Source organism: Denticeps clupeoides, chromosome 1, assembly GCF_900700375.1.
Source record: "Denticeps clupeoides chromosome 1, fDenClu1.1, whole genome shotgun sequence".
Lineage (NCBI taxonomy): Eukaryota > Metazoa > Chordata > Actinopteri > Clupeiformes > Denticipitidae > Denticeps > Denticeps clupeoides.
This window is the reverse complement of record NC_041707.1, coordinates 33358334-33372074: the sequence shown is the minus strand read 5'-3', so window position 1 is coordinate 33372074 and position 13741 is coordinate 33358334. Positions and strand designations below refer to the sequence as shown.

The following is a 13741-nucleotide window of genomic DNA, read 5'->3' as shown; positions in this document are numbered from 1 at the left end:
AAAAAATCCTCTTGTGTGGCAGCTATTATTATAGAGATGGAGAAGATCTTGTACCGGATTAGACAGCACCTGCTAGGAAAGGATGATGGATGCACATGTTGCCAGATATGCAGCTCATGTAAATGACTGCTAAATACCCATTGATAGTGGATTTGCAAAAGCTCAGTGCTCTAATTAGCTTCCTCCTATGACAACTGGCACACACACACACATACACACACATATATTTGGTCATGCATCTGTTGGTGATTGAATCCAGTTTGTATTATTTCTGATTGTATTAATTCTGGATCGGGTATGAGTTCTACCACATTTGAAATGGGAATTGATTTGAACATTTATTCTATAACTGAAATGCCATGAGTGCTTGTCACCACTACTAATGTCACCATCATAAGCATCTTCCTGATATGACCATCGCAGTCAACAAGTAATTAGCATATAAACTCATTCAGGGAAACAATTAAGTGACTAAACTATGAAAACTATTAATTTTCCTTGCTTATTTTTTTATATACTTCTACAAAACTTCATTTGTGTTATTTTGGTGTTTTGAGACTTTGTCTTTATTATATTATATAACAGATTTTCTTGATAATGACATTTCTTGTTTATGACCATATCCATTGTTTGATATTGTCTGAAAGTAAAAATGGCCCAACATGACAGATGTGTGGTGATGGAATTTTTCACCGTGATTTAATGTTATTATCATGTAGCTGGACTGTGAATGCTCTGATCTGGAGAACACGGTTTTATTATCTTATCATCCAGATCAATGTTTGTTCATAGCTAGATAGAGAGATGGAAAGACTCATCGTTTTTATAAAAATGTAGCCACATTTCTTTTTAGGACAAGCTGAGAAATAGTTTTGTGGGATGTCTGAAGCACGGCCCTCGGTAACCCACTCACTACCATCGTCCTCCTCTAATGAACTCAATACCTTCAGCGAAGTCTGAAAGTCTCAGCCAATGGATAATTGATTTAAGACGAAGGATAGCGACTCGGGACCATTAGTCCTCAGGGAGGGGGAGAGTTGTGGAAAATCCAGGGCGACTCTGGTGGGCAAATCAGAGCAGGATGTATATCTGATGACTGGTGAATGTATATGTAGCGGGAAGATTGTTAGTTCAGCCCGGCCAGGCTCTTCCTGAGAGCTACCCTCCCTCTCCCAACACTCACTGGTCATATAAGGCAGCTCGCGTCCAGCCTCGCAGCGGGCGCAATCTGCACGACATTTGCGCACGTCCGTCACAGTAATCGTCCTCTGCCGACGCTGTTAAAACTTTTTTGGAATAAATCATCCCATCCCAGGCCTTGTTACGCTTTGCCTGGTGCCTGGATTCTGTAATAAGATCTTATAACGCACCTTCAGGGAGAGAGGGGAATAATATCTCATGCCAGTGTGTGTATTAAGGCGTGCCTCACATTGTGACATTGGGAATAATTCCTTCCTTAATTTGTAGCTTTTGAGCCTGAAAGATGCAGAATGTATATGAATGTTGATAAGTGAGTGAGTGAGTGTGTGAGTGTGTGTGTGCGTGTGTGGTCTTTGATGTTGAGTGTTGCAGGGAGGGTGTGCATGAGTTCAGATGACAGATGAGAAGGACTGGTTGCACTGGGTTCATGTCATGGAGAATGGGTGGGACTCTATAGGATACTCCCGTCTAGATTTTACACCACTGTACTCGATACTTGAAGCTTTATTTTCTGTGCTTTGTAAGGGGTGTAATGATACACTAATCTACAGTTGGACCCAGATCTTTTTTTTTTTACAGTATTTGTGGGGATTATAATGATAATATTTTTTATATTCACTATCCATGTCCTTCTGACTTGAACAGGACCAAGGGGCGTCTCGAGATAATTCGGGTTAACTGTAAGTGTTATCACATGACTCAAAAACAGGACACAAATTATTCCCGGAACTGTATAAGACGTGGCACGTGGGGAGAGTTCACTAATGAAATGTCACTCTTTTCTGTAAACTGTTCTAAGCCAAACATGCAGATAGCTGTCTGTAACAGCGCCACAAAAACATCCATGAACGAAATGAAATTATTTAAAAAAAAAATTTTTTGAGCTGCACTTCCTGTTTTGGGCTAGATAGTTGATTTTCTTTGTATGTGTGTGTGTGTGTGTGTGTGTGTGTGTGTGTTCCCTCTCCAGGCATGCAATGTTTATCTCTCTCTCTCTCCATCTCTCGCTCCCCCCCGTGCAGGTGAAGGTCATGATGCGGATCTGTCCATCCCTGGGTGCCCATGACTCCTCGGAGTCCATGTCCTTTCTGAAGGTGGACCAGCGCAAGAAGCAGCTGACGCTCTACGACCCCTCCCTCGGCACCACTCCCAACTCAGGGCACAGACGCATGGCCGTGGCCGCCCCAAAGATGTTTGCCTTCGATGCAGTCTTTACCCAAGATGCCTCACAAGTACGAGCAACAGGCAGTGCAGTGTGCGTGTGTGTGTGTGTGTGTGTGTGTCTGCATTCTTGAGTAAATGTATATGGAACACACTCTCAAGGGCAAAAGGGCATTTATAAACACACACACACACACACACACACACACACACACACACACAGTGGGCAGGGCTTAATATAAAAAATGCCTGCCTCGGGACGCATGTCGGCCAGCAGCTGTGTGTTTAATGTCAGGCCGAAGGTTTTGAATTCCAGACATTTATATCCAACGGGCCCATTTACAGCTCATCACGCACCACAGCCACTCCAGAGCACAGCCTCGACACATCAAAGAGGCGGGAGACACCCCAACTCCGGGGTCTCCGGAAGTGGGGCGGAGAAGTCTGCTCTGTCAGGGTGGGGAGGGTCGCTGCTCTCGCAGCACAGCGCGCTAACAGAGAGGCATTTTTTTTGTTGCTGGCGGTGATGGATGGGAGGAGCAGGCTGCCGCTGTATGTCGTCCCATCGGAGCGGCGCGAGTTGAACAGATTGCTAAGTTGTTGCTGCACGCCGAGCTCTAAATGTGATTAATGTGCATTCACATGCGGCTGGTCTTGTGGCTTTGTTTGTACGTGTGAGAGTGTGTGTGAGTGTGAATAAACAGAAAGGGCCAAATGCAAAATGCATAAACTCTCTGCGTCCTTATTAAAGTGGCCAGTAAACATAGGTACATTTTCATTACGCTGCATTTATTATCCCTGCCCACTTAAAGTAGGTTTTTTTCCCCCCACTGCTGCAGTGAATGTGTCTTTTAAGTCTAAGCAGCCTGGTTTTCTGATGTAATAAATTTGATGACATGCTTAGCGTCACAATATATTAAATGCATTGTTTATTGCAAGTACACCTAGAAGAGGCTTGATGTGTAATATTCTGTCCTCATCCACAGGCTGAAGTGTGCTCAGGGACTGTGGCTGAGGTCATCCAGTCGGTGGTGAATGGAGCAGACGGCTGCATCTTCTGCTTTGGACATGTCAAACTCGGTAAGTCCGGCCAACGGCAGCTGAATGACCACAAGTCCAGTTAACCCTAAACCCAGAGCCTCAAACAGACCAATCAGCCCTTTTACTCAGGGTCACGGCTGGACTTGCGGACTTGCCCAGCCCACCACTGACTGTCCTCAGACAGCTGGGTGCGTCCGTTCGTAGACGGGGTGGGGAAATGATCAGGTGTGGAATTCTGCCCGACTTTCTGAGTGAAGCTTAGCAGCTCGTCCCTCCGTGAGAGAGAACTTTCCTTCTCCGAGAAACTTCACATCTCTCACCGGTGACAATGGAGTTAAGAAAGCAGCCCATAATCAGAAGGTTGCCGGTTCTAATGCCCACTGCTCACCCAGGGTGATGGGTTAAAAGCAGAGAGGACACGTTGTGTCACCGTGTGCTGTGCAGTGTATCACAATGACAATCACTTTACACTTTTCACTTTCATGAGGCCAGCCGTCAGTCGGAGCCTGAATTTGTCCTCTTTTCTTTTGTGGTGGAAAAGGTTTTGTGGTGAGAGACAGATAAAGAGGGTGGGTGGGGGATGGGAAGAAAAAAAATCTTACGTTTTATATATGTTTGTGTGTGGCCAGAGGATATGGTGTGTAATTAAAAGCCAGGTAGTTGACCCTCACAGTGCGCTGCGTCTGACAGGCTGAAAGTCTGCTGTTACTGCCTCTCGCGCTTGTTAAGTGGTTTTTCCATCCCTTCCTCATTTCTGCTGGCTATGTGTTTTCTTCTCTCTGTACTGTCTGTTTACCGACTGCCACACACATACACACACACACATGTATGCCACCGCAGTGCACACACACACACACTGAATCTGCAAAATGTCACCTGGGAATAAACATGTGACTGCAGTTGTAGGATGTCTTGATTTGTGGTCGTTCTGTTTTTAAAAGGTAAGGAATTTATACCAATTGGCCACAACATTAAAACATGTAGGTATTGCTGGCTCAACAAGAAAGACACACAATCTTTCATGATGTTTGCGCATGTAACATGTTGATGGGCATAGGTTTAAATAATCCAGACTGAGGAAATTGCGTGCGTGAGAGCTGCCAGTCATTTGGCTCCTCCCAGTCTTACTCTGTTTATAAAATGGACAGACCATTTTCTTAAAGTCCTGTGGACACCCGCATTATTTATTTACCTGGGGTACATATGGCAAGTAAAGAAAGTTAGACGACCTTACAGCAGAAGCAGCGTGATGTTTTGCTGGGAAACCGTTGGGCCCTGTGTGGATGTTACTGTGACACATACCTACCTCATACCTAAAGTATGTCGCTGACCAGGTACATCCGTTAATGGGGACAACATTGCCTGATGGCATTGCAAAAAATGGTTCATGAACGTCCCATTTTTCCCAGAAGTCCGTCTGACTGAACATCTGTTGGATGTGCTGGAAAAAATAAGGCTAGTGCAGAAGAGTCAGAGGGGAACTACACAATTTTTGGCAGGTGGTTGTAATGCTGTGGCTGGTCTGTGTAGCTGATTTCGATAAAATGCACTTAATGCTCTTCACTGAATGCTACTTGCTACACATTCATTTGACAAGTGGTATTAGAAAGCCGCACTGTTGGCAGTGCCAGTAAATCCTTCTGTCTGTCTGCCCACTATTCCAGGCAAAACATACACAATGATCGGCAAAGACACCTCCGCCCAGAGCCTGGGCATCGCACCCTGCGCCATCTCCTGGCTCTTCAAGCTCATCAACGAGCGCAAAGAGAAGACAGGGACTCGGTTCTCCGTCCGTGTCTCGGCTGTGGAGATCTGTGGCAAAGACGAGACGCTCCAGGACCTTCTGGCGGACGTCTCGACAGGCAATCTGCAGGACGGCCAGTCACCCGGAGTTTACCTGCGTGAGGATCCCATCTGCGGCACTCAGGTGTGAAGGAAGTTTTGCCTGGTCTTCCGCTTGTCTTTGTCTCTCGTCTTGTCTCTGGATTGAGCATTTCTTGCTTCATAACTAAATCTTCGGATGGGCAAATTGGTGAAACTATTTAGGTACAATTGCAAAAAAGCAAGAAAAATTGTCAATGAACTCATTCATGCCTTGTATTGCTATCTGCACTAAAGGTGTTATTGAAATGAAGTCTAATTGATCGATTGATCAATCAGGTAGATTGACTACAGCAGCGGTCACCAAGAAAAAAACCTCAAACAGCTCCAACTAATTCAGAAGACAAAACCCAAAAAGATGTTAAATTGGCCTCCAGTTAGTTCCAGCATTGATTTCATGGTATTGATGTGGGTTTAAAAATCTTTAATTGGAATAGGAGGTTCTGAGGTACCCCAGAGACAGAGAGAGATGTTTAACGAATACACACCTACCATACCAACAGGGAACAAATTGTAAGCTTTTAACCACTATGCTGCACATTATTATTATATGATTAAAAGGGCATTTATTTATTAAACGTTATATTAAACGTTATTTAAACGTGTGAAAAGATTATTTAACATTAATAGAGTTCGCCTAGCCTGTCTACGGTCTCTGTTTAAAGAGTGCCGTGTCCATTCTGCTTCGCCGTTCAGAGAGCAGCAGCTCAGAAGGTCGGATCTGACCCCTTGTCTTGCCTCGCCTGAATGGCAGTAAAGATATTGTAGGCTGTAGGATGTATGGCGAGAAGCACTGAAGCTGTTCTGGTTGGTCATGGTGAAAGTATTTTATATTTACTGAATTCCTCGGTATAATTTTTCACCCGTCTGTAGCTGCGCAGTCCCTCTTTCATGCTTGTTTACTTCCAGCCTACTCGCCATATTCTGCTGTCTCCTGACTTTCTCCCCCACTGTGTGAGTGGGTAGGTAGAGCGGGGCAGTTGGAGTTGTGGGTGGGGGGATGGGATATTTGAAAGTGTTGCCAGGTGTTGCTGTCAGATGTTTTTTATGGGGAGGGGGGCCGCGCAGACTTCAAAGACTGCCTGTGGTCCTGTGAAGTCCCTTACCTTCCCAATCACACCCCCCTTCCTTCCAACCCTCTCTACTCCAATTGCTTTCACTGTCCTTTCATCCGTAAAGCTCTCCAGCCCCCATCTTTCTACTGGTGGCACCCCAACTGGCCGTTTTCACCCCAAAATTCAAGTTTGGGCTGGAGCGGCCATTATGGCCCGTTTAGGACACCCAGTGCATTGTGGAGGAAGAATGTCTCTTCCTCTCCCACCAGTAATCTCCCCTCTCTCTGCATGTACGTGTCTCTTTAATCGCCTCCGAGACCCGGTCTAATGGGCAAAGAGTCAGCGCGGGTCCAATTAGAAGGCACTCGTTTTCCTTCCTGTGCCATTTGTGATCTTCCCCATCGTTCAGTTTTTTCCTGAACCGTGTCTTGTCTTCTCCATCTGACTTCCATTATCTTTCATGTCTCTGTATTGCTCTCGGTTTTGACCGCTTGCTTTCCTCCTTCAATTATGCTCTTTTTTTTTGTCGGCTTAATGGTTCTTTTGTCACACTTTTATTATCCCACTTCTATTGTTTAGTATTCTGTGACGTTCCCTCTATTCATATTTATTCCTTCAATGCTTTTATGAACATTCCATTTTAGGTCTTGCTGCTCGGTGCATCTGCAAGGCTTCACAACCATTCACTGCATTTTCAATAAATAGTAAATGAGGGCATGCGTGGAGGGCAACGTTTTGGTCAAAATTTGCTAATAAAACCTTCAATGACTTCACTATGCCAATGCTGAAGGTTCATGGCTTGAAGATGGCTTTCATGGCTTTTTCATGGCTTTTGTCCATATCTACTCTGTAGCTTCAGAACCAGAGTGAGCTGCGGGCTGCCACGGCCGAGAAGGCCGCTCTTTTGCTGGACGCAGCCATAGCAGCGCGCAGCACCAGCCGACCCGATGCAGATGAGGAGGACCACCGCAACTCACACATGCTCTTCACCCTCCACATCTACCAGTACCGCATGGAGAAGACTGGCAAGGGTGGAAGTAAGTGTGCATTTTCCACTCCCTCTACATATAATCTTTCAGCGATTTGTGTACATGCATATACAATTCATGCATGGATGCAGCAGGCAGAAAAGATCAGACGTTTGTAGGCCTGTGATTTTCTGGAAATCTCCACCACATTCCCACAGTTGCTACTCTCACCTGAGATCACAGAAAGCCAGGTGGAATTGCCACCTTCATCTTTCCCCCAATCAGGCAGATAAATGAATCACCTCGTTCCTGACCAATTTATTAAGCCACAATTGAAATCCTAGCAGGCCACAATAATTCCCTTTCATTAAAAACCAGCACATGCGGTGGGAAACGTAGCATTGCCTGTCACTGTGGTTACCCGTTCTCAGTGCCATCATTAGCGGAGGTAAGCACAATGTGGCTTGGAAATCCAATAACCGAGGAATACATTTGCATAGCTAATCACCCTGGCGATGAAGCCCTTTCATTTCCATTTGTTTGTGGCTGAGGACGCACAATAGCTTTTTTGGGATAAAAATCACAAAAGCCTGACTCTCGTGTAAGCAAGGGAGAGATTTGAGAGCACTTCTTCAAGTGTATAATGGGCTGCTACGACTGTCAGCTCTAAACCTCTTGTCATTTCCTCCCACAGCCATGTGAAATAACACGTCCATAACAGTTGCAATGTGGGCAGACTTGCGGTATAACACCCAGAAACAGAGAGAGATACACTTTCACTTCACTCAGACTCACATATGTCTCAAGCGCCGCTTCTTCTTGCGGTGGTTTTGATGGAACAATCTGAGTCAAGTGTAAATCACAGCAGACCGTAAGGCGTAATCATGGCTGTCAGGCATTACAATTTGTTCACCCAGCATTCAGTGTTGTATTAGCTGTGACTACTTCCAGCTGCTAACTAACTGTTTATAGTCACATCTTTGCTGTTAGAACGTCATCTGAAATAATTGAATAAGTGTTATTTCTATCATCAAAAATCTGTTGCGTATATATTTGGTCTGTTCTCTGTAGGATCTTGGTGGTGTCTGTCACTCAGTGTCTGTTCGCTCCAGTAACCTCCGTCTTACAGCTCTCGCTCGCTCACTCTCTCTCTCTCTCTCTCTCTGTCCATTTCCCTCTCAGTGTCTGGTGGTAGGAGTCGCTTGCACCTCATTGATCTGGGCAGCTGTGAGAAGGTCTTAAGTAAAAGCCGCGACGGGGGAGGGGGGCTCTGCCTGTCGCTCACCGCCCTGGGAAACGTGATTCTGGCCCTGGCCAATGGAGCAAAGCACGTCCCATACAGGTAAGCAGCGACTGACTCAGTCAGTGCGTACAAGATGACAAGAGGTGACATTTGCCTTCAATCAGTGCTCAAGAGGAGCGACAGAGGATAAAATCTGCAATCAGGGTGCACAGGAACGTGCTTCAGGCTGTTTTATGTGCTGACTGGATAAATGATCTGTTAAAAACATAATGCTAAGGAGCATGGGCAATTAAATTAAATTATTGTTGCAATAGCAGAGCAACTTAAGTGCTGTTAACCTGAGTCTTCAAATATTCATTTGACTTTCAGGGACAGTAAGTTGACTATGCTGCTGCGTGAATCTCTGGGGAACATCAACTGCAGGACAACCATGATTGCGCACATCTCTGACTCGCCCGCCAACTACGTGGAGTCTCTGCCCACGATACAGCTTGCCTCCCGCATCCATCGTATGAGGAAGAAGAAGTCAAAGGTCAGCTACCTAAATGTCTTCATAACAGTAAAAAGCTACCCTTATTTATTATAATACAACAGGCTGAGAAACCCCTACTAGTTTTGAAACTGTTCTCCAGAGAATTAGGGAGGAAATCTGAATCATAGAAAACCATTTGAGGGTTTTCTGTTCTGCCAAATTGTAAATATAGAAAACATAGCAAGTGGAACTGTGGGTGGTAGTAGCCTAGTGGGTAACACACTTGCCTATGAACCAGGCTGCTACTACTACCATTGTGTCCCTGAGCAAGACACTTAACTCCAGGGGGACAGTCCCTGTAACTACTGATTGTACGTTGCTCTGGATAAGGGTGTCTGATAGATAGATAGATATGTGGGGGAAAATAAATAAATAAATAAATGATTGCATAATTTTTGCGATATCCAACAAGGCTTTAAAAAAAACTCTATATTGATTGCTTTGGGCAAGAACTGTGCTCAAGTGTAATAGAAATATTTTCCTGATAAAATTGGAGCAGTAAGTCAGTGGAGATTTTCTGTGGACTCTGCACCCCATAATCATGAAATCAATGCCGCAGCCTGAGGATGTGTGCGATTCTTTCCTTCAGATTAGGCGACTATTTATTTCAGTTAATTAGGCAGAATGACTGTGGGTATTTACATTGCAAAGTGTCATTTGTGTATTTTCTGCACATGCCAATCCATATTATTTACAGAAATGTCATGCTGGCTGGGTACACTTAACATTTAAACACATTGATCAGAAAATGAGGTGCCATTTATTTTTTCTGTGATCTATAATTCTGTTGCTTCATGAATTATTTGGAACTAAATCATTCAACTATATATATGTAAATGATTGTCAACAAGTATTGTCAGCAATGAACTATTGATTGTTATGTATTAACACTAGACATGTAAACATTCAAACTAATGTTTGTGAATAGATGTCATACATCATCTGGCGAAAATAATAAGTTATGTTTCTCTTAATATCATCTTGTAGTATGCATCTAGTTCCTCTGGAGGAGAAAGCTCGTGTGAAGAAGGAAGAATCCGTAGGCCACCACACTTAAGACCCTTCCACCCCCGGACTGTGGCTCTAGACCCCGACCTCCCCTCCTTCCTCAGTGATCCGGACTATTCCTCCAGCAGTGAACAGTCCTGTGATACAGTTATCTATGTCGGTCCGGGAGGAGCAGCTATTTCTGACCAGGAGCTGAGTGATAATGAAGGACCACCTGCCTTTGTACCCATCATCCCTTCCCTGAACAGGAAGCAGCGAGGGAAGGAAGGACCAGTTGACCGGGACCACTTTAAATGCAACACGTTTGCTGAACTGCAGGAGCGATTGGAGTGTATTGATGGTAGCGAGGAGCCCACAGCATTTGTTGGGGAGGTGAGGAACAATCACGCAAGCCCTAAAATGGACAGTACTTTGACTAAGTCTAAAGATGGGACCACCTCTCATTCAGTCACCATGAAAACTGCAACAAAAAGTTCTTCTTCTTTACAAGACTGTATGTCAATCAAACACTCCCCACCAGCTTCAGCCACCAGTCTGCCCAGTAGTCCTCTTAATAAGTCAAAACTTGAACATTCCAACTGGCAAGCTCACACCATTTCAGATCATGTTTGCCGGACAAGTGCAGATGGTGAGAAGGTGCTGATATCTGAAAGCATGCCTAAGCTGAGTCCCCCATTAAAACCAGGTGGATCCCTAACCCAACAGAACTGTGAGCAGGTGGTGCGAGAAAAGGTCTTCAGCAAAAAGTCATTGCCCAAGCCTGCTCCTCCACCTCCACAGCAGGGTAGCACTAGAAAACCCAGTGGAGAATCAGAGGATTGCTCTTCCACCAGGATGCCGCCAGTTGGGATGAGCCACCAAGGTGGGAACTCCCCAGTCCTTGGCAGGGTTCATGTAAATTCCAGAACTCCAGTGGAGGTGTGTCATATGCGCTCTACTCTCAGGGAAAGGTGCATGGACAGGGACATCCTGAGAACCACTGTAACCCTCCAGCGACCAGTAGAGCTGAATGGTGAGGATGAGCTTGTTTTCACCCTGGTGGAGGAGCTCTCTATTGGAGGCATTGTGGACAATGGCAGACCTTCTAGCATAGTAAGTTTCAACAGCGACTGCTCCTTACAGGCTTTGGCATCAGGTTCTCGGCCTGTTAGCATCATTAGCAGCATCAATGATGAGTTTGATGCATATACATCCAACATGGGTTCCACTGAGGTCAATATTGAGGTGGCTGCAACTTTACCTGAAGGGGCTTTTGCCAGCCTGCAGAACAGACGCCCCTCCATTAGTTCCTGGCTCAGTGAAGTAAGTGTCTGCACATTAGGAAGCGATGGGGCACACTCATCAGATGTCTTTATACCCCAGGAGGTACGCATTGGCTCTGAGGGTACCTTCTACTTGGATGCCTTAGGGATGTTCCATAATTCCTCATCTAAGGAACCCAAAAATTCATTAAACGACAGTGGCTTTTGCTTCTCTGAGATGGATAGCGACAGTGCCACATCAAGCAAGCTTTCCTTAAGCAAGTGCCCATCCTCCCCTGATTCTACCAAAGCATCCATTAGAATATCATCCAAAGCAACAAAATCAAACACACTCACTACACAACAGCCGCAGTCATCACAATGCCAACATGATGTGCACTCTAGTATTCCCAGGAAACTGAAACCTACCTCAAGTGTCACACAGAGTAGTAGCACCAGTGGGAGCAGTAGCAACTGGAATCGTGAAATGTTGCATGAGGACGGAAAGTCAGGTAACCCTTGGCAACGCATGGGAGCTAGCACCGAATCTCATATTCCCATTGAATCAAGTTCATCCTGTAAACTTTTAAAGAATGGAATAACAGGAATTCATTGCAGGAAAAATGGTTTGAACAGCAACAGCGTACCTCAGTCAATAAAGTCACAGGGGCCTACCTCAACTCAAAGAGTGGTAGATGGCTGTGAAAAGTCTACCACTGCCAACAGTAAAAAGGTGGAGCCCCCTAGTAAAATGCCACAGCTCAGGCGAGGGGCAACCACGCTTGGAACAATTCCTGTAATTCATAGTTCAGCTGATATCAAGATGAGTCAGGAAGCTACAGTGTCAACCAGCAGTCTGAAATTTTCATCCTTGGGGAAAATTGACAGGACGAATGGACAGAAAGCCACCGTTCCGCCAAAGCCGGGAGGAGCATCACCACCTCCCCCACCAGTGCGTAAGTCCAGTTTAGACCAAAAGAACCGGACATTGTTGCCCCCAAGTGCCTTAAAGTCTATGTTTGATGGAGCAAAGACATCAACAGCCAGAGTGACAGGGTCAGAGGATGAATTTGATGTCCGTTTGCTTGAAGAATCCAGTAGCCTCAAAACATCCAGTTTAAAGATGGACTGCAGCTCAGCCAAAGCAACATCTAGCCTTAAGACACGGCGGGCAAGGGGTGATGCTGGACAAAACTATGGCAGTCAATCGTCCTTGGATCGGTGTGAAAGCTTGTCATCTGTTGGATCCAAACCAGTCCTCAGTCGAGAGAACAGTGGAGTCAACCTGGGTGGTAATGGCAAATCAAGTCGGTCTTTCACAAGGTTTGGAGCCCCGGTGTCTGCTACCTCTCCACCTTCTTGCATCAATCCTGAACCTCATAGCAAAAACGTACTGGTTAAAGGTAGCATTAATCCCAGAGTCACAGCTGCTAATGTAAGCAAAGCCAGAACATTAGCTGCAAGCAATTCAAAGGCTTTGAGCACCTCCACAAAATCTCTTGTGGCTCCAGTTACAAGGAACGCAAACCTTCCACCATCAGGAAAGACATCTGTGCCCCGGGTAACCGGAGTCAATAATAAACCAGGAAGGGGCACCATAATGGGCACCAAACAAGCCATGAGGGCAGCCAATAGCCGTGTTAGTGAACTGGCATCTGGTAGTGGAATAGGGAAACACCTTCGTGGATCTGCAGACTCAGACAGTGGCAATGACAGTGGGGTCAACGTTGGCGATGACAAACCTATGCCAATGCCCATTTTACCTTCACCTTATAGCAAGATTACCGCACCCAGACGGCCACAGAGGTACAGCAGTGGACATGGCAGCGATAACAGCAGCGTTCTGAGTGGGGAGTTGCCCCCAGCCATGGGGCGCACTGCATTATTCTACCACAGCGGTGGCAGCAGTGGCTATGAAAGCATGATCAGAGACAGCGAGGCAACAGGAAGTGCTTCCTCGGCCCACGAATCAATGAGTGAGAGTGGCATGTCATCTTCTGGACGTACCAGGAGCTCCAAATCTCCCAAAAAAAGATCTAATGGTGAGTTGACACTTTAAATTGCTTGCATTAAAGAACATTTAATGCAAGCAACCAAAATACTGTGTACAACAAAATAAACAAAATATGAGTTTTTGTACTGTTAAGTGTAGTTATAGTATATTATGCTCAACTGAACAAAATATATGATGAAACCTGCCAGGCACAGTAAAACCTATGCGACCTTGGTAATTCATATGCCTGTGCAGAAACAGATACAGCAAACATTTCCAAAATACATATGCAACCACTGAGCCACATGGGGTCCAAGGGGCTTGGCATCAATTTCCATCATATTTTACAACCTCATGAATATTTACCCTTAGGCCCTGTATATATTCAGATCTTATTTACCTTCTTGTATGTATTTGG

At 45.3% G+C, this 13741-nt stretch overlaps 1 protein-coding gene across 5 annotated transcripts in view; it reads left to right on the top strand.

Annotated features, from left to right (window-relative positions):
• The window catches only part of kif26ab (kinesin family member 26Ab), a 66748-nt gene that overhangs the window by 49108 nt on the left and 3899 nt on the right, over nucleotides 1-13741 (top strand). For all 5 annotated transcript variants that reach the window (XM_028983498.1, XM_028983491.1, XM_028983514.1 and 2 more), the window contains 7 exons: nucleotides 2223-2432; nucleotides 3348-3441; nucleotides 5067-5329; nucleotides 7192-7375; nucleotides 8489-8648; nucleotides 8919-9081; nucleotides 10069-13372. In XM_028983498.1, the coding sequence (XP_028839331.1) occupies nucleotides 2223-2432; nucleotides 3348-3441; nucleotides 5067-5329; nucleotides 7192-7375; nucleotides 8489-8648; nucleotides 8919-9081; nucleotides 10069-13372 (4378 nt within the window). The remainder of the gene's footprint in view (nucleotides 1-2222; nucleotides 2433-3347; nucleotides 3442-5066; nucleotides 5330-7191; nucleotides 7376-8488; nucleotides 8649-8918; nucleotides 9082-10068; nucleotides 13373-13741) is intronic.